The sequence below is a fragment of the Cydia fagiglandana genome, chromosome 24 (genome assembly GCF_963556715.1).
Source record: "Cydia fagiglandana chromosome 24, ilCydFagi1.1, whole genome shotgun sequence".
NCBI classification, from domain to species: domain Eukaryota; kingdom Metazoa; phylum Arthropoda; class Insecta; order Lepidoptera; family Tortricidae; genus Cydia; species Cydia fagiglandana.
Window position 1 is genome coordinate 1479268 of NC_085955.1, and position 23127 is coordinate 1502394.

The 23127-nt window shown below is 39.5% G+C and overlaps 1 protein-coding gene and 1 non-coding gene across 3 annotated transcripts; both read right to left on the reverse strand.

The window, feature by feature from the left end:
- Window positions 1-41: 41 nt before the first annotated feature.
- Window positions 42-22959, reverse strand: LOC134676247 (gastrula zinc finger protein XlCGF57.1-like). Of its 2 annotated transcripts, none has more exons than XM_063534595.1 (2): window positions 22500-22959; window positions 42-2790 (listed from the first exon to the last, which is right to left on the reverse strand). In XM_063534595.1, exons 1-2 carry the CDS (start codon window positions 22747-22749, stop codon window positions 1244-1246), a joined length of 1797 nt encoding a protein of 598 aa, XP_063390665.1. In that variant the 5' UTR covers window positions 22750-22959; the 3' UTR covers window positions 42-1243. The 2 variants fall into 2 exon arrangements, with proteins under 2 accessions (XP_063390665.1, XP_063390664.1); XM_063534594.1 differs by lacking the exon at window positions 42-2790 and adding an exon at window positions 8210-10196.
- Window positions 7231-7337, reverse strand: LOC134676711 (U6 spliceosomal RNA). Its single transcript, XR_010099953.1, has one exon. It is a non-coding gene; the product is annotated as a U6 spliceosomal RNA (small nuclear RNA).
- Window positions 22960-23127: the final 168 nt, after the last annotated feature.

The following is a 23127-nucleotide window of genomic DNA, read 5'->3' on the forward strand; positions in this document are numbered from 1 at the left end:
TTAGGAATAATATACCTATGAAATTATACAGTGTGGAAAGATAAGTCGGGCCCTGGAGGGAAACTACCTTAAATCCTGAAGCTGGCTCATTTTACTTAAAGGAGACATTCCTTTATTTTTAAAAAGAAACCAAACTGCATCTAAAGATTTTCTAAAACTCGCTTGCCTAGCCCGGAACTCGAACAGACTAAAAATTCCAATAAATAAAAACTTGCAATTTTATTCTACTAGTCGATACAGTTAATGTTAATGATAAATTTTCTCCAAGAAACATTAGGTCTTACACTCGTCTGCCGTACAAAATATCCATAAAATCTAACATTTAGTACTCAAGATTTTTTTAGACAAGCCAAATTGAAGAAAAATAGAAAAATACTTTGAATGCAGTTTTGTTTCTTTTTAAAAATAAAGGAATGTCTCCTTTTAGTAAAATGAGCCAGCTTAAGGATTTAAGGTAGTTTCCCTCCAGGGCCCGACTTATCTTTCCACACTGTATAATATTTAGACGTCTAATACATACTTTATGACATAGGTAAATTGCCTGCATGTTATAATAAAAAATATTTCGTGAGACAAAGACATATTAATATAGGTACATATAGTTGTTTAAGTACCCACAAGACGGCACCAGCCTTATTAAGCTTGTCGTGTGACTTGGCAAATTTGTTATAATTTATTATAGTATTTATGTAGTAGGTACTTAATTAAATTCCCATCATAATTTTGATATTTTTTTCTCATTGCACCCACAGTGACGTATTTCTTTAAAAATATATAAATAAATTATAAAATTGAGTAATATTGTCCTATAATACTTATTTATATGTTGCCTCAGTTGTCATCATCATCATCAGCCTACTCTCGTCCACTGTTGGACATAGGCCTCTCCTATTGCACGCCATTGAGCATGATTTGCGGCAACTCTGATCCAGCTCTTGCCAGCCGCCTTGGGAAGGTCATCGCTCCATCTAGTCTGAGGGCGTCCTACGCTACGCCGATGCGCGGTCTCCACTCGAGAACTCGTCTACCCCAACGGTTATCGATTCTACGGCTAATATGACCGGCCCACTGCCACTTCAGCTTGCTAATCCGGTGGGTTATGTCAACGACCTTAGTTCTCTGACGGATGACTTCATTTCGAATACGATCCCTCAGAGAGACTCCGAGCATAGCCCTTTCCATAGCTCGCTGTGTCAGTCTCAGTCAGTCGGGCTAGTCTCAGTTGTGTTGTGTGTATATTAGTTTAAGATGATTCAGCTTCATGAGTATGCTTTTTTATTAAATGTTGTTCCAGTCTACCTTTGTGTCTAAACAGTCTATCACACAAATTACATGAATACGAATCTTCCCCAGTGTGAATTCGTCTGTGCTTACTCAAGTAACCTTTAACTGCAAATTGCTTGTTGCATATGTCGCACGTGTAGGGCTTCTCCCCAGTGTGCGTGAGTTTGTGTGACGATAAATGCGCTACTTGGAGAAAACTCTTTTCACAAACATCGCAAGAAAACGGTCTAGTTCCTGTGTGGCTACGTTTGTGTCTTTCCAAATCTATGTTCGACGCAAAATTCTTATCACATATTTCGCATGGAAAAACCTTTGGTGTCGACACTTTTTCTGGGTGCGTTAACATCATGTGGTTGTCAAGCTGGTATTTCTCTGTAAAACTCTCTTCACACGTTTTACAAGAAAACTCTTTAACACTTAAGTGAACACGTGCGTGAGTAACCAATTTGTATCTATGATTAAACTTCGCTGGACATTGTTCGCAATAAAATCGTTTTGCTTCATCTCCTTTGTGGATTAGCGAATGGGCAGACAGATGTGCTTTCTCCTTAAACTGTTTATCGCATTCTTCACAGCGATACGGCTTCTCGTCAGAGTCGCTATGTGTGCGAAGGTGTCTATTGAGACCATTTGAAGACGGATAATACTTTTGGCAGACGTGGCACTGGTAACGCTTCTCCCCAGTATGCAGTAGTTTGTGCACATTTAAATGAGATTTTTGAGTAAAACCTTTTTCACATATATCACATTGGTAAGGCTTACTTCCAGTGTGAGTGTTTTTGTGTCTCAACAAATCGTGTTTTGACAGAAAATTCTTATAGCATATTTCACATGTGAACGGATTATCGCCCGTGTGAACTCGCATATGGTGACCGAGCAGAACATTTTGCGTGAACCGCTTGTGGCATACAGTGCATTCGTATGGTTTCTCGCCTGTGTGGACGCGCTCGTGACGGACCAATTTGTATTTGTGCGTGAATTTCATCGGGCAGTCTTTGCAGGCAAACCGTTTTGCTGTCTCACCTTTGTGAATTAGCGCATGAATATACAGTTGTCCCGATTGTTTGAATTGCTTTTTACAGATGTCGCAAGTGTGCGGTTTTACGTCGTCGTGGATGCGCTCGTGTCTGATCAATTGCGATTTCAATATAAACTTTTTGTCGCATACTTTGCAGGAGTATGTGTTCTCACCTGTGTGTATTCGTCGATGGTTATACAAGTGAGAGCGATACTTGAATTCTTTACCGCAAACATCGCAGCAAAAAGGGCCGTGGTAATTTTTAAAATGCTTGGTTAATTGAGCTTTGTTTGTTAACACTTTATTGCAGGTGTCACAAGTGAAAGTCCCTTTTTCACAAGTGAACCTTGGCGTTCCTTTTTCAACCTTGACCTTGACATTTGTATGTTTTCGTTTTTTCATCGCATGTGTTTTGTTTCCTTTAATATCTGGCTTCGCGTCGAAGTTATGCCCCGCCTGATGCTCCAGTTCAGCTTCATATGAAAGGACTGAAAAAAAAAGATAGACGTAGGTTAATGCTTAGATTTATTTGTGCGTTAGCTCAAACAGAATACATACGTAAATAGAACTGATACAGATGTAGAGTTAGACCAAGAAAAGTCTGCAACGATTTTAAGAGCACACGCAGTGCAAGTGTTATTTTAAACGTCAAACTTCTATGAAATTATGACGTATAAATAACACTTGCACCTTGCACTCCGTGTGCTATCAAAATCGTCGATTTGAAAAGATCCCGTTACACACCCTCGTTGTGAATGTTTTACACATCTCTGGTAGGGTTGCCAGATCGAAAGGCGCTATTATCGGGAAACAATATCAATTTTTCGGGATTTTGGGACTTAAATCGGGAAAAAAAAATACAATCAAATTAAAGTGATTGTATTAAAAACAACGATATTTTACATTATTGGCACTACGTCAGCTCGCTCGCTCGACGACAGTTCGGAGCTTGAAATTATTGTTTTATAACGTGAAGCTGTTTTTCGGGACAGTTTACACTTTGTCGGGAATCGGGAACACATGCTAAAAATCGGGAGAATCCCGCCAAATCCCGACCATCTGGCAACCCTAATCTCTGGTGTAAAACATTCAGAACGTTCCATATCCTCGCACCGTTCGACGGCACATCTCTGGTGGCCAGCCTAACCCTTTAAACGCCACGTCTATCTTGCGCGGCGCGTCATCGACAACCTATTCGGAATGCATGGTATAATTTATTAGTCAAATAAGTAACACATCATTACAGTAAGACCAAGACACTGCGAAACTACAAAGTAAAATACAAACAAAGAAACTACAAATAAAAACCAAAGACAAATTAAACATTAGATTTGGGCTACGACGTAACTGCATGGCTCCGTAATAATAATATACTCCGCCTGGTACTCTCTTCCCGTCGTTTCGTGGTCACGTGACTGACACAAGCCTACGTCATCACGCGACAGCGCTGTATGATAATATGCGATAGCGCTATATAAAATAGCAATGTTATTGTGACGTAGGCTTGTGTCACTCTGGGAAGAGAAGACCATGTTTTATTAGACTATGGTCGGTATGCATGAAGGTTGATATTGGGTTGTAGCCGCGCGCGTCAGTTGACGTCTTTGGCGCTATTCACAAGTGAATTCGAGCGTTTTCAAAAGGGTATTTGACTACTAGCCAAATCAGTTTCTTTTTACGAACTGTAAACGATTTTGCTACTATGAAAATATGAAACACTAGCATGTGACGACACAATCAAATTACCTACTCTTTATAGTTTTATACGGGTTTTAAAATAGAAATTGTGTTTAAAAATAACTGTTGTCTACATTTCTCTATAAACCTTCTGGTGCTTTATTTCATGCGTGTAGTAAAATAATTTATTTTAAATACAGTCAGATACCCTATTGTTCTTAGGTAAAAGAAAATATTGTGAGAAAACCGGACTAACCCCAATCAATAGTTTCCCCACTTTGAAAAGACCTAGTACCTTCGCTGTACAATTGTACCTACTTTGAAAAGAATGCTCTTCTTAGCATCGGAGCTAACAGTAAAATCATAAATAAAACCAGAAAATGTTCTAAAACAATTTATTGGGTATCAATAGGTCGTTGTGCAAAAAGAAGACATTTGTATCGAAATCGAATTTAATAATTTAGTGCAAATAACTAAGATCTCGTGTGGCACATATGTTACTTAAAAAAAAAGAAAAAACAGAGCTAAATCATGTTAAAGCTATACACATGGTGCGACATAAAATAGTACAAAAACTAAATAAAATGGAACTAAAAAAATCCATATTAATTGTTGCCGTGTTTAAGCATTTTACGTCAAAAATGTGACAGTTACGTAGGAAGTGGCGCCCTCAATAATTTTCTACAATTTCTTGTCGGACTATAATGATGATGTCTTACAAACGTATCAGTAAGATGCTTCAGCTTCATGACTATGCTTTTTCAAATGTTGTTCCAGTCTACCTTTATGTCTAAACACCTTATCGCACGAGTTACATGAATACGAAACTTCACCAGTGTGAATTCGTTTGTGTTTATTCAAGTAACCTTTAACTGCAAATTGCTTGTTGCATATGTCGCACGTGTAGGGCTTCTCCCCAGTATGCGTGAGTTTGTGTGACGATAAATGCGCTACTTGGAAAAAACTTTTGCCACAAACATCACAAGAAAACGGTCTAGTTCCTGTGTGGCTACGTTTGTGTCTTTCTAAGTCTATATTTGATACAAAATTCTTGTCGCATATTTCGCATAAATAATCTTTTGTTTTTGGAATTATTTCTCCTAAGTGCGTTATTTTAATATGCTTGTTAAGTTGGAATTTTGTTGAATACTTCTTTTCACAAGTATCGCATGCAAACTCTTTAAAACCTAAGTGAACGCGTGAGTGAGTAGCCAATTTGTGCCTTTGATTAAATTTCGCTGGGCATTGCTCGCAAAAAAATCGTTTCGCTTCGTCTCCTTTATGAATTAGCGAATGGGCAGCCAGATGTGATTTCTCCTTAAATTGTCTTCCGCAAATTTCGCAGCGATGCGGCTTCTCGTCGGAGTGGGTGCGTATGTGTTTATTCATCTGTGTGTTGCAGGTAAACTTCTTTTGACAAATTGGGCATGAGTAAGGCTTCTCGCCCCGGTGTGTACGGAGGTGTCTATTAAGACCAGTTGAAGTGCCGAAATGCTTTTGGCAGAGTTCGCAATAATATGGTTTTTCTCCAGTGTGTGTACGTCTGTGTTGGTTCACGTATTTATGGGACATAAATTGTCTGTCGCAAATGTTGCAGTAGAAAGGCTTATTAGTGCTATGGTAATATAAGTGCGTCACCAATTTCTTTTTGTTAGTAAATACTTTTTTGCATATATCACACGTATATGTTCCGTTTTCCTCACTAGCTTTTGTTTCAGTTGAAGGTTTGCGTTTTTCTAACATTTGCCTCTTTTTTCCTGGCTCTTCTATTTTTGCCTGATTGTCAGAACTTGTGCTAGCTTTGTTTTGCGTCTTCTCTTGTTTGCAAGTCCATTCTCCATGTGGTGTAACTGAAAAGAAAAAAATACTGCTTGTATTTTTGATATAACCACAAAACGAGACCTTGGTTTACGAGTATTTCACTGGCCCAGTGACCCAAAAAGAATCTTGACCTCTGACACAAGAGAGCGCCACTCTGCCCTATTCTGCGCCACTTCACGCCAGTTAGGTACTTCGAGGGCGGACAGGTCTTTTAGGGCTTCGTCACTCCAGTGATATCTGGGACACATAGACGGACGTTTTCCGCCCGGGTGCAATAAAACAATTTAGCGCTAGGTATTTTATTTGTTGAAAAACATCCGTCCGTCTATAACTCTTTTCTTTCTTCCTCGTGTTATCCCGGCATTTTTTGCCACGGCTCATGGGAGCCTGGGGTCCGCTTGACAACTAATCACTAGACTTGGCGTAGGCACTAGTTTTTACGAAAGATACTGCCATCTGTCCTTCCAACCCATACCAACTTAAGCCTTATCAGGATTAGTCCGGTTTGTTCACGATGTTTTCCTTCACCGAAAAGCGAATGGTAAATATATATCAACGGATATTTCGTATTCGTACATAAGTTACGAAAAACTCATTGGTGGGCATTTCTATTCCAAGTTGTATGTTGGATTTTTTATATTATTTCTACTCGGAATCACGGCAAGCTCTTTCGATTCAAATACGAGAAAAAATGTGTCACTAAAATTCATACAATGTTTTTGTCCGTTTTGTTACGGTCATAATCATAATATTTATTGATAATATAAATTACATGTCACATTTTATACAGTGTATAAAGATTATATTTAGGTAAGTATGTACATAATGTAATTAGGACATAGAAGGTTGTATTGAAAACCGTAATGAAACGGCCCAAAATTTTTGGAGACACTTTTTTGCTCAGTAAAAATGGAAAAACCATGATTATTCTGAGTTAGAATATAAAAATGCCCAATTCTATCACAGAAATAGGGTACGAGGCGGGGTTTGAACCCGCGACCTTCGCATTGAAAGTCGCACGCTCTTACCGCGAGGCCCCTAGGCCCCCTAGCGCTCTTAACCATGCGGCTATAATGTAATAGGTATAATCAAAGAGAATTTAGACTAGATTCATATTGTCAAAGTAAATTATATAGTCAGTAAATTTACTGCCATCTTTCGACACAAATGATTAACACTTTCAGAACTAGAATGTGTTGAATTTGTAAAATGTTAAAAAGTATCGCCATCTATTCGAGGATATGCCAAATGGCTCCTCTACACGATGGGCCAGCGCCGGCCAGTCCAAGGGACGCAGCCATGCGGCAGAATTAGATAGCAATATCACTTGCTCCCTCTAACGCATAAATGCGTCCCTTGGAGTGGCCGGCGTTGGCCCATCGTGTAGAGGAGCCAAAAGGCATGGTGCTATCTTTTCGAGCGATGGTGCCATACCTTTGGCCTACTCTACGATTTTGCGTGTCATTCTTGCGCAGGGGCCATGCTAATCTTCTCTGTATCGTTCCAATTTTAGTACATGTACTAGTGCATAGAAAACAGGAAGTGAAACAGGAAGTAGGCATGTACTTGCCGCCTTCCTGCCGCTTCCCCTAAAAACTTCTGTTGGCCAGTGGCGGATTTGCAGCCTTTGCCGCCCTAGGCCCCAGGCCCTGTAACCGCCCCTATCTCAGCACTCATCATATTGACTACATTTTGAGTTATTTCTTGTTATCTTCAGCGAATTTTTAATCACAATTTGCCGCCCCCAAAAAACTTGCCGCCCTAGGCCCGGGCCTACTTGGCCTTAGGGCAAATCCGCCACTGCTGTTGGCGAACATAAGTACTCGTACGAAGACCGGTTGACGACATGACGTCACACACATACGTCACGGCTCCCCGTTCCGCGTACCTACATTAGACTGCACCTTGCAGCCGTAGCGGCTACACATATCTTTATATAGATTCCCAAAAACCTAAACGTTACTTGTATCTAGTTATTAAGTTAATTTATTTAATCGTATGGCGCATATACATAAACATTTCATAATTATAAGTCCACATTCAGGGACCCGATCCACGAGATTGCGTCGGATGTTAACTTGAACAGATCTTCCGGAGAGCCAGAGAAAGAGTGTAGAGGGCAACGCCGAATGATGTGCTCTATAGTCTGAGCTTCCTGACCGCAGTCACAGAGAGCAGAGTCTCGCCATCCCCACTTGATTAAGTTAATAAAAAGAAGATAGTACTATCCTGGAGGTTCTTCATTACCAGAAAAGCTTAAATTGAAGAGTACATCGAACAACTTCCAATCACCAGTGCATAGAAAACAGGAGTAGGCGACTCGTTGTCATGGTTACGAAGAACGCATTAAAAACAAGAGTAAATTAAGTAACGTTTAATATTCATATAGAACAAATATAACAACTCGAATCTTATGGTGATAGAAATTAAATGTTACATAAACCCATCAAACTATATGCTCCAGAACTCGAATACTTGTGATGGTATTAATTTTTGGACTCTGTTTCTAACAATTATATTTGATTTGAAACTCGAAGTCCATATAAATAAAACAAATAAAATAAACAATTTCTTTCTCTATACATATATATGTAGCTTCATATATTATATGTAGTACATAGCTTCTTCTAGTCGGCTTAATCTGATCCGGCATCAATAGATCTATCGACACTTTTACTATGCGTCTGAATATGCCTTTTCAAATTCGATTTATTCTTGAATTCTCTATTACATACATTGCATTTGTGATGCGAGGCTCTAGCGTGGGCATATTCGTGTATTTTCAAGCTGTTTGCTCGCAAAAACTGTTTGTCACATATTTGGCAATTGAACTTCTTACCGTCCATATCATACTTATTGCCAGAATGTATTCTCTGTACATGTTTAACCAAGTAACGTTTAGTAGTGAACCGCGTCGGGCAATTTTCGCAGGCGAATGGTTTCTCCCCGCTGTGAGTCAGTTTGTGCTCCGATAAATGCCCTATTTGGGTATAGCTTTTATCACATAGGTTGCACGCGTAAGGTTTGAGCCCGGTGTGAGTCACCTTGTGTCTTACCAAGTAAGTTTTGCAACTAAAAGCCTTATCACACACATCACATACGAAGGCATATGTGCTGGTGATTTCTCGGTGAGTCCGTCTGTGATCAAGGAGGATTCTTCTTGTTTCGAATCTTTCGTTGCAAATTTCGCATGAATAAACATTGTCCCCTGTGTGTACTCGCAAATGCTCGACTAGTAGGTATCTTTGGGAAAATCGTTGGCTACACAAGTTACACCCAAAAGGCTTGAAGCCTGTGTGAACGCTTTCGTGCTTAACCAGTTGATATCTATGTAGGAATTTCTTCGAGCAAATATTACAATCGTGACGCTTTACTGCATCTCCTTGATGTCTTAGCGCATGAAGAGCCAACTGAGATCGCTGTTTAAATCGTTTTTTGCACACTTCACAAGCATGCGGTTTCTCGTCAGAGTGATTTCTCTTATGTTTCGTCAAAGAACCTGAACATAGGAACCTTTTCTGGCAAATTTCGCAACTGTAAGGTTTCTCCCCGCTGTGCGTGCGCCTATGTCGGGCAATATAAGCGTAACTAAACAATTTGTCGCAAATTTCGCAGTAAAGAGACGACTTTATACCCATGTGATTAATTATATGTTGGAACAGATTGCCTTTATTTGAAAATGATTTATTACAATAATCACAGATAAATGTATTTACTTGTATTTCACCTGTGTGAACTCGGATATGCGCTTTAAGGTGTTGCTTTTGCCTAAATCGCTTGTCACATATTCCACATATGAAAGGTCTATCTCCTGTGTGCAGGCGCTCATGACTGAGTAATATATATTTAAATAGGAACTTTTTCTTGCAATATTTACAACTAAACCGCTTCGCTGCTTCGCCTTTGTGTATTAGCCCGTGAAGAGTCAATTGTGTCTTTTCTCTAAAGTTGGCATTACATATTTGACAGATGTGAGGTTTCTCATCAGAATGAATCCGCTTATGTTTAGCTAAAGAACCGGAGAACGTGAATCGTTTCTGGCAGATATCACAGCTGTAAGATTTCTCCCCGGTGTGTATAGGCTGATGACGATACAAGTAGGTTTGATGGGAAAACGCTTTGTGGCAAATGTCGCAGCTGAAAGGCTTCTTGTCAGAGTGACAGCGCATATGTTGGACAAGTCGCTTTTTCGTTGGAAACGATTTTTTATCAGTGTCGCAGATAAATATTTTTTGTTTCTTTCTTGACCTCTTTCCGGGGGCACTGATATCGTCCAGAACTATGTTGGTAATTGTCTTTCTTCCCACAGGTCGCCCTCTCTTTCGCCCCTTACCAACCGCGGGCACCTCGGCACTTGGTTCATAGTTCTCTCGCTTTACCAAGAGTTCCCCGGGATCTGAAATGAAAACACTCTTTTCAGATACCAAGTGCAATAAATTTACAAAAGTGCACGTCTGTAGTAAGACAGAATTTCGTAGTTACGTCAGCGGGGCGAAACTGATAATTTCGGGCATTCTCGGCGCCGTTCGGCTCAGCATTGCACGGAGCATATATTAGCGTTTGCACAACTTGACGTCACTGTGCATACACGACCACAGATTGACTTGAATTTTGACAACCCTAAATAGCCGAAAGGGATAGTGCCATACATTAGAAAGGGACCGCGTGATTCGTCCCTGAATCTAGGAAGTTTCTTTTCTGTCCTTATTCTATGGTTATGTTATTATCGCAACCAATATATCCCAGCAGACGGCATTGAGCATTTTTTAACGAAGATACAAAGTATATGTAAAGTACCTAAGGACTGTATCGTTTATTATAAATACAGATAAAACCTGGTCTAACTGTTGACGTGTGTATTATTTTGTATTACTATGTTCTTAAGGTATAATCTGGGGGTATTTTTAAGACATATCTGATATAAGAATGTTTTACATTTATTTTATTTTAGGGACTTTATGATGATTTTAATACCTTCTAGCAAATGTAATTCGGACAAGCCTATTGAGCTTAATTTGAGACTATTTCACCGATTCCTTAGTACGATTTAAAGAAACAAAAGGTTAATATGCTGCCAAAATATGCCATCTAAGTGTCCTTTTCATGATTGCTCAATTGAACATCCACAGAATAAATGTGGTGTATTTTATCTTTACATGAAAACGACTTTTTATGCAACATTTTGGATTCCCGTCAATTTCTGACGCCAGGGAAATGACGGAAACAGCTAAAAGAATCTACCGAAATCCAAAGCCTAACGGACATTCATGGCGTTGAACCATGGCTAGAACAGGTCGATAGAAACGCTCCATGATGGTTATATTGTATACCAAAGTCGGGGTTGTCGTAAGTAACATGCCATATTTTCAAAAAGGCCACCAAGCACAGATCCAAAACTTTTTTTCCAACTAAAAGAAATGATTAGACTATGCCCAGATGTTTCGCTTTACGAATCATATGTAATTGCTGTTTACATAGTACGATTTTTTTTGTGTAATACTTATCTTGTTCGCAAACCGTAAATTTTCTTGTAGTATTTGTCCGAAATCGTTGTAGTTACTCGGGAGGATTGGGTAAATATTGTCCAAACCATATGCTTTACGTGATCTCCCAGGACGAAATGTTACTTATTATTAAAGCACTAATTAAACTATATGTGTAATTTTTTAATAAAAACATAATACCAGAAAAAACGGCTAAGTAAAGTTGTATTTATAATAAACGATACAGTCCTTACATAGACTATGTGCCTCATAGGCGTACCCAGTAATTTTTAAAGGGTGGGGCAGAAGTAGGGTTACGTGACTTAATTGTTCCTAAAAAATGTCAGCTTCTCGTCAGACCACAGACCAGGGTGGGGCAAGTTGCCCCACTTGCCCCACCGTGCGTACGCCTATGATGTGCCTAGTGATTTATGCGTGCGGTGAGGTAAAATCCCCCGCGATACCGCGAGCGCCCGCCAGCCCGAGCGCTGGCGGCCGGCGCACCAGGGAGCACTTCGGCGCAGGCCGGGGGATGCCGCCGCGTGTACTCTATCACAAGGGATTAGTGACGGCGCACTCGGGAGGCCTCGGCGCATGCCGGGGGATGCCGCGGCATGCCGGCGCCTACCGCCGCGGTATCCTCCTAACATGCTCCTCGATGCCGCGGAGTAACAATCCTCCGTGCTCCTAGGTTGGTCTCAAAGCATTTAAATTTATACCTGAAGGTAATTGAAATAGGGAAGAAAATACATTGATAATTTTAAAGTGATCTGCGCTGCGCTCCGCCGGTTTGCGCAGGCCTTCAGTGTTACTTGTTCGCTCTTTCCCACTCTTTATTCGAATGAGTCGATCGAGACGTTGCTTCTCTCATACCTCCCTAAGGGAGCCGAAGAGAGATATGAGATGCCTTTCCATCCTTGGTACGATTCTTGGCGGTTGCTATTCGCCGCCCGTAACGACGGGATGAGATGATGAGTGGACCGAGCCAAACAAGCAGCCTTTAAAGCCAAAGCTCATCTAAAAAGGGGCAAGCTATAATGGCGCCATCTATGCAAACCTTTGACAGTTGCCACCCCCATTCGTATTTTTGTTGCCGGCAATCGTTATCACACCAAAGCAAACAAACAATGGCGGCCGATTACAATACACAACAGTGCATTCTGTATTAAGGGCGGTAAACAAGAATTAGCGAGTGAGTGTGAATTGAAGCCCGAAGCAAGGCTTAATTAACACGAGTTCGTAAACATCGTAATACCTGTACCGCCACACAATGTTTTACGTCGCACTTGTGAGAAAAAAAAGGGAAAGAAATAAAACTTCACTATCAAGAAATAGGTTGAGACTGGGCACTTGGGCCTTGACCCTCAGACACAAAAATCTTAATAAAGGATATTTCTGGAAAACATGTTGGGGTGTCTGGCGACCTTTTTAGCATTAGAAATAAGGTAAACAATCTTGATGTGTCTATTAATTGAAAAACCCAATTTAAAAATAAGTTACGACAAATATGTAACAATTATGAATCTAATACGATGATTTAATTCTTCTGCTTTCATAAGTAATAGTTACTGATTTTTAAAAAGCGTTTTTGAATTAAAAGACATGTCAAGATCGCTTACCTTCTATGAAGTTCTTTCTAATGCTAAAAAAACGAACTATACCAGCAGGGTCATATTTTGCCCAAAGCCTCAGCTTAACCATACAGCGGGGAAATGCGGCCAGTGTCCTGGGGACTATGTCCCAGGTGACATTTGGGTTCGTAAAAATTGACTAAGTAAATATTGTAAATATATATTGTAACAAATAATAAATAAAATAAAATTTACAGTAATATGGGCTGAATATACATTGAAGTATCATTGTTCAAGATGGTGAATGCTTAGTAGTGAAGTTTTTAAAGAGAAAGAGAGTGTTATGGGCTTATACATCATAAATATCATAATCGTATCTGATGTGCTCGATGTGGCAGTAGGTATATCAATTGTTCGTGCTTCAGCTTACGACTGCTAAATTGATGTAAATATCTTTAGGAAACAGAGTAAAATATTGTTAACTTGGTATGCTAGAGGTGTTGCGAACGCAACCTTTATTTGCTGTATAAAACTAATGCAGAAGCTAAACGCAGCCGTCGGGCTCGGCTAGTGTTTGGAAGCTTTTTCTAAAGCACCAATAGGAGCGCTTCACATACCATGTATCGCGGCCAATTAGAGGCACTTAACCACCATTTCGTACATTCAAATTATGCAAATCACTCTTTCATCAGCCTCCACACAATAACCACATTACTTTTTTTTTTTCATACACACACACACATTACTTCTACATTTACCTATTTTAGTCAAGAGAACCCTTGTAAACTTTGGAAAATTATAATAGTTTACTTCAAATCGAAGCTTTTATTTGAGTCGTCGAGATCCTGACCTGCACGGCGGCTACAAGAGGCTCCCAACGAAAGATAGGCAGACAATTTGTACTTCTTACTAATTGTATGTTCGATATTAAACTTTCGTGAGACATACGTTTTCAAATTGATTAGACGACAACAGTTTCAGTCACTTGAATTTTTAGTCGCTATTGTCGACATGTTTCGGGCCCGTCGGGGGTCCTTCCTCAGGCTCCAGTGCACGAGTTGCAGTCGCCGTGAGCACTCGGCTCATGTATGTTATTTTTAATATGTCTCTTTTTGTACAATAAAGAGTTTACTACTACTACAATTTTATTTATTTATTTTAAACTTTATTGCACAAAACATAAAAATAATATACAAATGGCGAACTTAATGCCTAATGGCATTCTCTACCAGTCAACCATCGGGCCAAACAGAGACATGTAAAAATGGTGCAAGGAGAACAGAGGCATTTATTAAAAAAATAATTGGAGATTTCAATCAATAATTGAACAGACTTTGTGTTGGTTGCACCAAACCGCAATCGGACCTAATCAAAATCGCTGCAGACTTTTCTTGGTCTAAGTCTATATCCTTACAGGATGTCATGGACCGACTTACTGAATTGTATGTACCACCTTATAGTTCGTTTTTTTTAGCATTAGAAAGAACTCCACAGAAGTAAGCGTACAGTTTTTATCAGGCTCTTTTATTGTTAATAATTATTGAATTATCTAATGTAGCACGGTCAATACATATAATTTACTTCAAATTATTACCGCTAAAAGTGCCGGATTTGGAACCACAAGCTTACTTCTGCGATGTTCTTTCTAATGCTAAAAAAACGACCTATAATTATAAAATGTATGTACATGACTTTACAATCAATAAATGAAATGAACTGTCTGTCACCAATGTCACCAGAAGTGTTCACAAAAAATAATTGTATGGAAGATTTTGAAGAGAGGGACTTTTGACAGAAGCGCCGTGTGAGTCTGTTCATTTTTAGGTTATTTTCCTTTATAAATAACATCCTTTGTAAATTTCATCCTTATTTATTAACTTGGTTGAGGTTTATTTACATAAATTAGGTTATTAATACATTTGTTCTGATATAAAACTAGGGTAAGGCCTTTTTGGCCTTAGGGCCAATGGAGGGGAATGAGAAGGAAAAGCCCCCTGACGAGACCGATGGTAACTCTAATGTTATGGTAGGTATGGACATTGAAAATAATTCTAGAAAAAGAAACTTGCAAACATTAGACTTATCACCGGTCAGTAGTCCACAAGAACCGGCTCTTAAAAAAATTACAACAGACGTCCACAAAGAGGTCTCGGAACAGGTAACAATAGTAAATGAGGATGCCACCAACCCCCATGTAGATAAACAACGCGATGAGAATGCTAACCCACTTTTGTACAAACACCCTGATCTTGACACAGAAGGCCGAGGATACAATGCAGACGACGATGGCCCATTTGTGGTACACATCTCAAAGGAATCTTCTACTGACTCCAGGTCAACATTGAAAGCCATCTACGTAGGTATGCTCTTAACACAGGCAAATGTCACAAATATTAAGAAGGACGGGATAAAATCTGTAGGTCGCAATAGAGTTTCAGTTACATTCAATAAAGCCGTTGATGCTAACTCTATCTTAAAAAACCCTATGCTAGATAAATATAAACTATCAGCAAACATACCAACATACAACATATCTCGTATGGGTCTAGTTCGAGGAGTTCCAACAGATTGGTCCATGACTGATTTTGTTAAGGGTACAAATTTAATAGAAGGTAAAGGTAGGATTTTGAAAGCGCGTCGACTACAAAGGAAAGTGACCAAGGAGGATGGCTCTCCATCCTGGGTTCCAACTTCCAACCCAGACTGTAGTAGTTACCTTTGAAGGTCAAACTCTGCCATCTAGAATATTTGCTTATTATACTTCTCTAGTTGTGGAGGTATACCTACTGCCAACAATTCAATGCCGAAAATGCCTTAGATTTGGACACATCCAGACTCAATGTCGCTCAGATGCCCGCTGCTACAAATGTGCCCAGAAACACCCGGGTGATGGGTGTAATGTAGCTCCCGAACACATATCCTGTATTTTTTGCACTGCCCGACACTATGCCACTGACAGAAACTGCCCAGAACATCACCGACAAAAGACCATCAAACTGATAATGTCTGAAAGAAATATTTCATATGCTGAAGCATCCACACAAGTCCCAGTTGTAACTCGTAGACCCTATGCGGACGTTGCAAATATAATGTTTGGCCCCACAAGAGAATTTTCCCCCCCATCACAATCTCCCGTTGACTTAACAGACTTACCTTCTACCAGTTCTACCCCTCCCAGAACCTCTCACCGCAAGACAGTATTTTTGTCACCTCGGTCAAGACCTTCCTTATCCCCAGGTTATGACCAACAAGCCCATAACAATATAGTCCGACCCCCTCCATCCCAAACCCCTAATGGACAAGCCCTCAATAACTCATACACCAGAGAAACTCCTAATGAGGACCTCATGGAGCTCCTCCTTAAACTGTTAACGAATATCATCGCAAAATGGAGTGATATACTACCGAACGACGTTGCACCTTTAATGTTGACCCTAGTAGAAAAACTCTCCTTCCCTCACCACCATGGACCGCCAGGCCACATTTCTTCAATGGAATAGCCGGAGTATTATTCCTAAAAAACCAGACCTCATCCAGCTGATCAACAACCATTCTGTGTCTGTCGCGGCCGTCTCGGAGACGTGGCTTAGACCCGGGTCTCGGTTTAGACTCCCGGGCTTCTCATGCCTCCGGGATGACCGCGTCGATGGACGTGCAGGATGCGCTTTGTTGATCAAGCAATCCTACCCCTTCTCTCAAATTCCCCTACCTCCTCATGGAAATGAAATTAATGCCGTAGCTGCTAAAGTTATGGGCATTAATTTCATTTCAATATATATTCCTCACCCAGAACTTGACCTTATTCCTGAATTATCTTCGATCCTAACCTCTGTCCCTCCTCCTCATATAGTTTTAGGCGATTTTAATTCACACAACATTTCGTGGGGATCATACCATTCGGATGGGTTTTCGTCACTCTTGTTAGAAATCTTCGATGAAATCAACGTTTGCATTATAAACGACGGTTCGCCCACACATCGAGTCTATCCAGGCCAGAACCCACAATCCGTTCCCGACTTGTCAGCTTGCTCCCCTAATTTGGCCTCATTGTTATCTTGGACTGTGCTTCGTCAGTCCTATGGCAGCGATCACTTTCCCATTGTTATTTCCAAGCCCTCATCTGTTCTTCCATCCCCGTCTCCTGAACCGCTTCTAAAATACAGATTACAATCAGCTGACTGGTCGAAATTTTCACTTTATGTCGAAACAAAAATTAAAGAATGGGACTCTAACTTAAATGACAATACGGAAAATTACTCAAAATTCAAAAATTTACTTTTAGAAGCAGCTGATAAGTTTATCCCCCAGAAAAAAAACAAAAAGGATAAAATTCTTTCACCTCCATGGTGGAATGCTGACTGCACAGCTGCCGTGAAAGAGAGAGATGAAGCTGAACAAAGATTTAATGAATCAGGTGACATAGAGGACTTCATCAATTTCAGGAAAACCTCGGCCCGCACTAAACGCTTATTGTCCAAAACAAAGAAGAAGAGTTGGAAAGGGTTCTGTGAGAGCTTGTCCCCTAGAACTCCCCCATCAGTCGTATGGAAAAATATAAGGCGGTTCAGAGGGTCTTTTAAACCGGATGTCATATGTTCTTCTGACAGGTCATCTTGGCTTTTGGACTTTGCTGACAAACTGGCACCCCCAACTGCCCCAGAATTATCCTGCGTAGAGTCACCACCACTCCCTCCTACGTCGACCTCCTTTGACGAACCGTTTTCGGTTGCGGAGCTCAAAATAGCTTTGGATGGACCACGCAACACTTCACCAGGAGAAGATGGTATTCCTTACTGTTTCATAACAGAACTGAGCTCATTCTCACAGGAATACTTCCTTGGCATTCTGAATCACGTGTTTGACTCAGGAGAGATCCCAGAAGATTGGAAAACTCAAATTATCATCCCAATACTGAAACCGACTAAAAATCCACAAGAGGCCAGCTCGTACCGACCGATTGCGCTCTCCACTACGATGGGCAAGATACTTGAGCATCTAGTAAAGAATAGGCTAGAGTGGTACGTCGAGAGCAGGGGACTGTTAGCAAACACCCAATTCGGGTTTCGAAAAGGTAGGAGCACAATGGACAGCTTAAACATACTAGAGTCTGGCTAGCCAAAAATTGTTGACAGATATTTCGTTGTTGTATCACCAATTGTCTATGATTTAAAAAAAAGCTAAAAGTCAGTTGTCAATTGATGTCATTCATTCAAATTGTTTGCGGTTTATAAGGGGTTTATTTTAAATAAAATTAATAATTTCTATACTGAGCGTGGTTCGGCAACTATTATTTAAGCTCGTAAATAATTACGACAGTGTGCGAAGTCGATGTGTAGCGTTGTATAACGAAAAACTGCAATGTTTACAACTCCTAACCAAACGTAAACAAATTTGGAGGTTGGTGCTCTATAAATATTTTGATACTTTAAGTACTAGTTCTAACATTTGCCTATTACTTTGATTAAGTAAGTGAATTTATTAATGCCTGAATCTCATAAATAGGACAAGTGTATAAAGAAACGGATAAACTAAAAGTTCTGAAAAATATCTATAAAATATTAATATTTGAACGTAAACATATGTGTTTGTCGTTGACTGTACTTTAAATTGTGGTAGAAATTATGTGAGCTGACTTTGAGTGCACGTAAACGTTTATTTAACTTATTTCATTAGGTACCTTACTTGAGCACATAATATCAAAAATATTGTCTAGTATCAAAACTATAATTCCTACTACACAAAGTGTGACCAGTCCAAGATTTTTTGAATTTCCCGCCAAATCTTTAGGTAAAATTTCAGTAGCCAGACTCTAACCACGGATATCAGACTTTCGCTTTCTAACAATGAGGACCTTCTAGGATGTTTTCTTGATATTTCAGCAGCTTATGACAATGTCCTTCTTCCGGTGCTCAGAGCAAAAATGCTACATCTGAGCATTGCCGTGAAGATTGTACAAATTGTCTCCAATCTATTCATAGGAAGAACCATCAAAATCCGTGATGGCAGCTCTTATCTTTCTCCTCGTACACTGTGGCAGGGCCTTCCTCAAGGATCCGTTCTTAGTCCAATACTTTACAGCATATATACATATGATTTGGAACAATCTGTGTTGCCCTTCTGTAACATTCTACAGTATGCAGATGATCTAATCCTCTACACTTCTGCAAAATCTGTTGATACGGCGTCTGCAAGGTTGAACATGGGCCTGAGTTACCTGAAGGATTGGCTTGAAGAGCATGGTCTGTCTTTGTCACCTTCCAAGAGCTGTGCTGTGACCTTCAGTCGCAAAAGGAACATGCCAACTGCAGATGTTCATTATGGTGAAGAAAGCATTCCCAATAAAGAATCAACCAAATTCCTGGGTATCATCTTGGATCGAAAAATGAGTGGAAAACCTCATCTGAAATATATACAGGACAAGTGTGAAAAAGGAATCAATATTTTGCGAGCTCTATCAGGAGTTTGGTGGGGTTCTCATCCATATTGTCAAAAGCTACTTTATAATGCTATTATTCGCAGCCACATGGACTATGGATCCTTTATATTAGAACCATGTAATAAGGAATCCTTACAAAAGTTAGATTTAATACAGGCTAAATGCTTAAGAATCATACTTGGTGCCATGAGATCTTCCCCAAAAAATGCCATGCAAGTAGAATGTGTGGAGCCTCCTCTGGTGCTGCGTAGACAATATCTTGCTGACAGGTTCCTCATAAGAGCTATCTCCAACTCCAATCACTTGCTGATTACACGCTTGCGGGCTCTTGCTTCATTGGTCACTGAAAACCCATATTGGATGCATAAGGAGTTTCCAAAAATTATTATTTCTTATTCTAAATTAAACCGTATAAACCCCATATTATATAAATCAGGAACAAACCCCTTATTTGAAACAAAATTTGAAACTTTAATTTACACCCCTAGTGTTATTTTAGACCTTGGTATATTTAAAAATGACCCGGGAGCTAACAACAAATTTAAAAATCTTTTAGAAAAGTGGGAAGGCTACTTACCAGTGTTTACTGACGCATCCAAAAATGATCCCGCAAATTGTGTTGGAGCAGCAGTGGTGATTCCAAAATATAACATTGTCTTGATGTTCAAGTGCCCTCCTCAATCATCCATTTTTACCGGCGAGGCAGTTGCCATCTTGGAAGCTATTGCATATGCTGACTCTCACAATATAGCAAAAATGATCATTTTTACAGATAGCAGGAGTTGCCTGCAGGCTATTATGGGCAATCAGTTTAAAATGAAGGCAAAATTCCCCTTAATACTTCAGATCAAAACATTATTAAGAAAATGTGACTCAAAGGGGTTAAAAATAGTGCTCGGGTGGATCCCAGGTCATTGTGGCATTCCTGGAAACGAGTCTGCAGATTTGTGGGCAAAGAGAGCTATTGAGATGGGATCACCAGGTCACTACAGGATATACAGCTCTGACCTTCTAAGCCATGCACAGACTGATATGTTTAACACGTGGCAAAATCTCTGGAATTCTTCCAGATTGGAGGTAGGAAAACATTATGGCCACATTCAACCCAATATTCCACGTAAACCATGGTTTTTCAGATTCCGAGTCTATCCTAAATGGGTCACGTCTACAATTTGTCGATTACGCTTGGGGCCAGTTTGTACCCCTGTATTTCTTGCCAAGATACGGGTCCGGGATACGTCACTGTGCGAATGTGGGTTAGACGAAGGCACCGTAGATCACATTTTCTTCTCCTGTCCGAGATTCAGTTACTCTTTGTATGATGTGTTACCTTCAAATATTCCGCGACCCATTAACTTTTACTCACTTCTCACTCTAATGGACCCTCCCCTAACTTCTGTCATTATTAAGTATGTACAAGAACATAATATAAAACTTTAATTATTACAGCTCTTCTATCTATCTATATTTAATTTTTACGTTTTTTTCCTCCATTTCATCCGCTATGTTGCTTGCCTTAACAATCTGTCATCCGCTTTCCGCTCTTTCTCACTAATGTTGCTACTGTGTTAATTGTGTCATGTAATGTATTTGTCTGTGATGTCCACAATAATTTGTTTGTTTTAGGTTCCCGTCTATCCTTCCACAAAAATCAAAATTTTACCGAACATTCTCGTCTCACAAGTCAAAAGTCTATACCTCGACATTGGCAGAATCCACCTTGCTAAATTTAGCAAGGAGTAAAAGCCATTTAAAAAAAAAAAAAAAAATTGTATGGAAATTTATGTATGTCGCTGTTAAGTGATTGCTTAGTCCACTAAATGGGGTTGGTGCGACTGGCTTTTAATTGCTATAACCTCTAGCCGCCCATATGTCAAACCGTGCCAAGCAAAATTTAATTTTATTTTGTCAATACAAACTTCAAATTAAAATGGAACAGGAGACCTTTTTATAGGTATCTGGGCGGCTAGAGGTTAAGCTAAAACTTATAGCCTAAATACTGCCCTCCTAAGCCGAACAGCGCTATCTCAAAAACAAATGATTATAAAAATGAAATTCTCAGTAAGAGAAACTAAAGTATAAGCTAGCGATGAATTTTCTTATGAGATAGCGCTGTTTGGCTTAGCAGGGCAGAATAATTGTTACAGATTACGCAAGACATCTAACCTTCACAGAACATAGAAAGGAACATACCATGTTAGGATTAAAGTAAAGTAAATAAAGTAAATTTTTTTTTACTTCACTCAGGTTTGGTTGAAATTTAAGTTCTTTTCGCATGCTCAATGCCAGTCATAATTTTTGTAACATAGTTTCTTAAATTAGGTAGCTCTGTGCCTCTGTGCACAACTATCTTAATAATATTTAATAAATATAAACTTCAGAGTACTTTGTACCATGCTCCAAAATGACTTCAATAAAAATTTAAGTACTTCTCATAAGAATTTGATTTCTGCCGGGTACTGACTGAGCGAGCAGCCTCGCGAGGCAAATCCTCAGTATTCTCTAGCAGAGGCAGTAGCCGGGTCCACACAGAGCGAGCATACGTTCAAGGCAATTTCCTCAGCACACCTACTCTGGCTGTTTAGTGCGCGAGGAAATTGCCTCATATGCTCGCTCTGTGTGGACCCGGCTTAGGGTTGCCAACCGTACTATATTATATAGTATTACACTATATTTTGGCTCTCTGTACTATATACTTTTGGAAAAATATATAGTACGCTAAAATACTATATTTCCGATTAAACGTATATTACACTCATGTTTAGTATTTTATCTAAAAGTACTATATTTTTTTTAAATGTACTATATTTTTGATGCCTTATTCTGGAAAATACTATATTCCACCAAAAAAAAAGTTGGCAACCCTAACCCGGCTATTAGCACAACATATAATTACCTATACTTCGTTTTTTTTAGCATTAGAAATTAGGTAAACAATCTTGATGTGTTTTTTAATTGAAAAACACATTTTAAAAATAAGTTAAGGCGAATATGTAACAATTATGAATCTAATACGATCATTTATATTCTTCTGCATTCATAAGTAATAGTTATTGATTTTTAAAAATCGTTTTTCAATTAAAAGGCATTCCAAGATCGCTTACCTTCTTTGAAGTTCTTTCTAATCCAAAAATAAGGAACTATAGCTTAAGAGAAGGTTCGATGTTCAGCGCAACCTGTAACAGAATATTAACAAATCTACAACTCACCCCCAACAAATTCAATACTAGGCTGCACAGGCTCTTCCTTCATGTTGTCCACCTCGTGCTTGACCCCACGTCCATCATGACCATCAGACAGTCCAGCATCATCAGACAGTCCAGCATCACCAGCCTCGACCCCCCATTGGTCCCTTTCTTCTTTAATACAGTCTACGAATTCTTTCTGTTCGACATCTCTCTCCACTTTTATTTCTTTTATAAGCACATTAGTAACAGTTTCACGCTCATTTTCAGACATGTTTTGTCTTTTGGAGGATCTTTAGGTCAATAATTGTCGCTTATTCATAGTAGCGTACAGAAAGTATACCATCAAGTGGGTCATACAAAAGTTGGTTAAAACTAAAATCTGTTTTGCCCAGTTGGTTAAACCATCTAAGAAATTCGATTACTCCCTGCTTACAAGTACAAGGAATAAACATTGAAACTCGAACCAAAATGGCAGCCACGTAACGCAACCACGAAAACTAATGACATTGACATTACTGACAAACAGAAATACAGTGTGATTTTTTTTTTTCGTCCATCTGGACAGGCTAAAGCTCTAAGCCATACTGCCTTGTCATGAGTAGGTTTTTTTTGTCTTTTCAGTAAGTTTAATCCGGTAAACGTCTTCAGT

Excerpts from the sequence above, each read along its gene's own strand:
- LOC134676247 (XM_063534594.1), bottom strand. The coding sequence starts at position 22,749 with ATGTCTGAAAATGAGCGTGAAACTGTTACTAATGTGCTTATAAAAGAA. Across the intron at positions 10,197-22,499 it reads TAGTATTGAATTTGTTGGGG|ATCCCGGGGAACTCTTGGTA; the intron begins GTGAGTTGTAGA and ends TTTTCATTTCAG.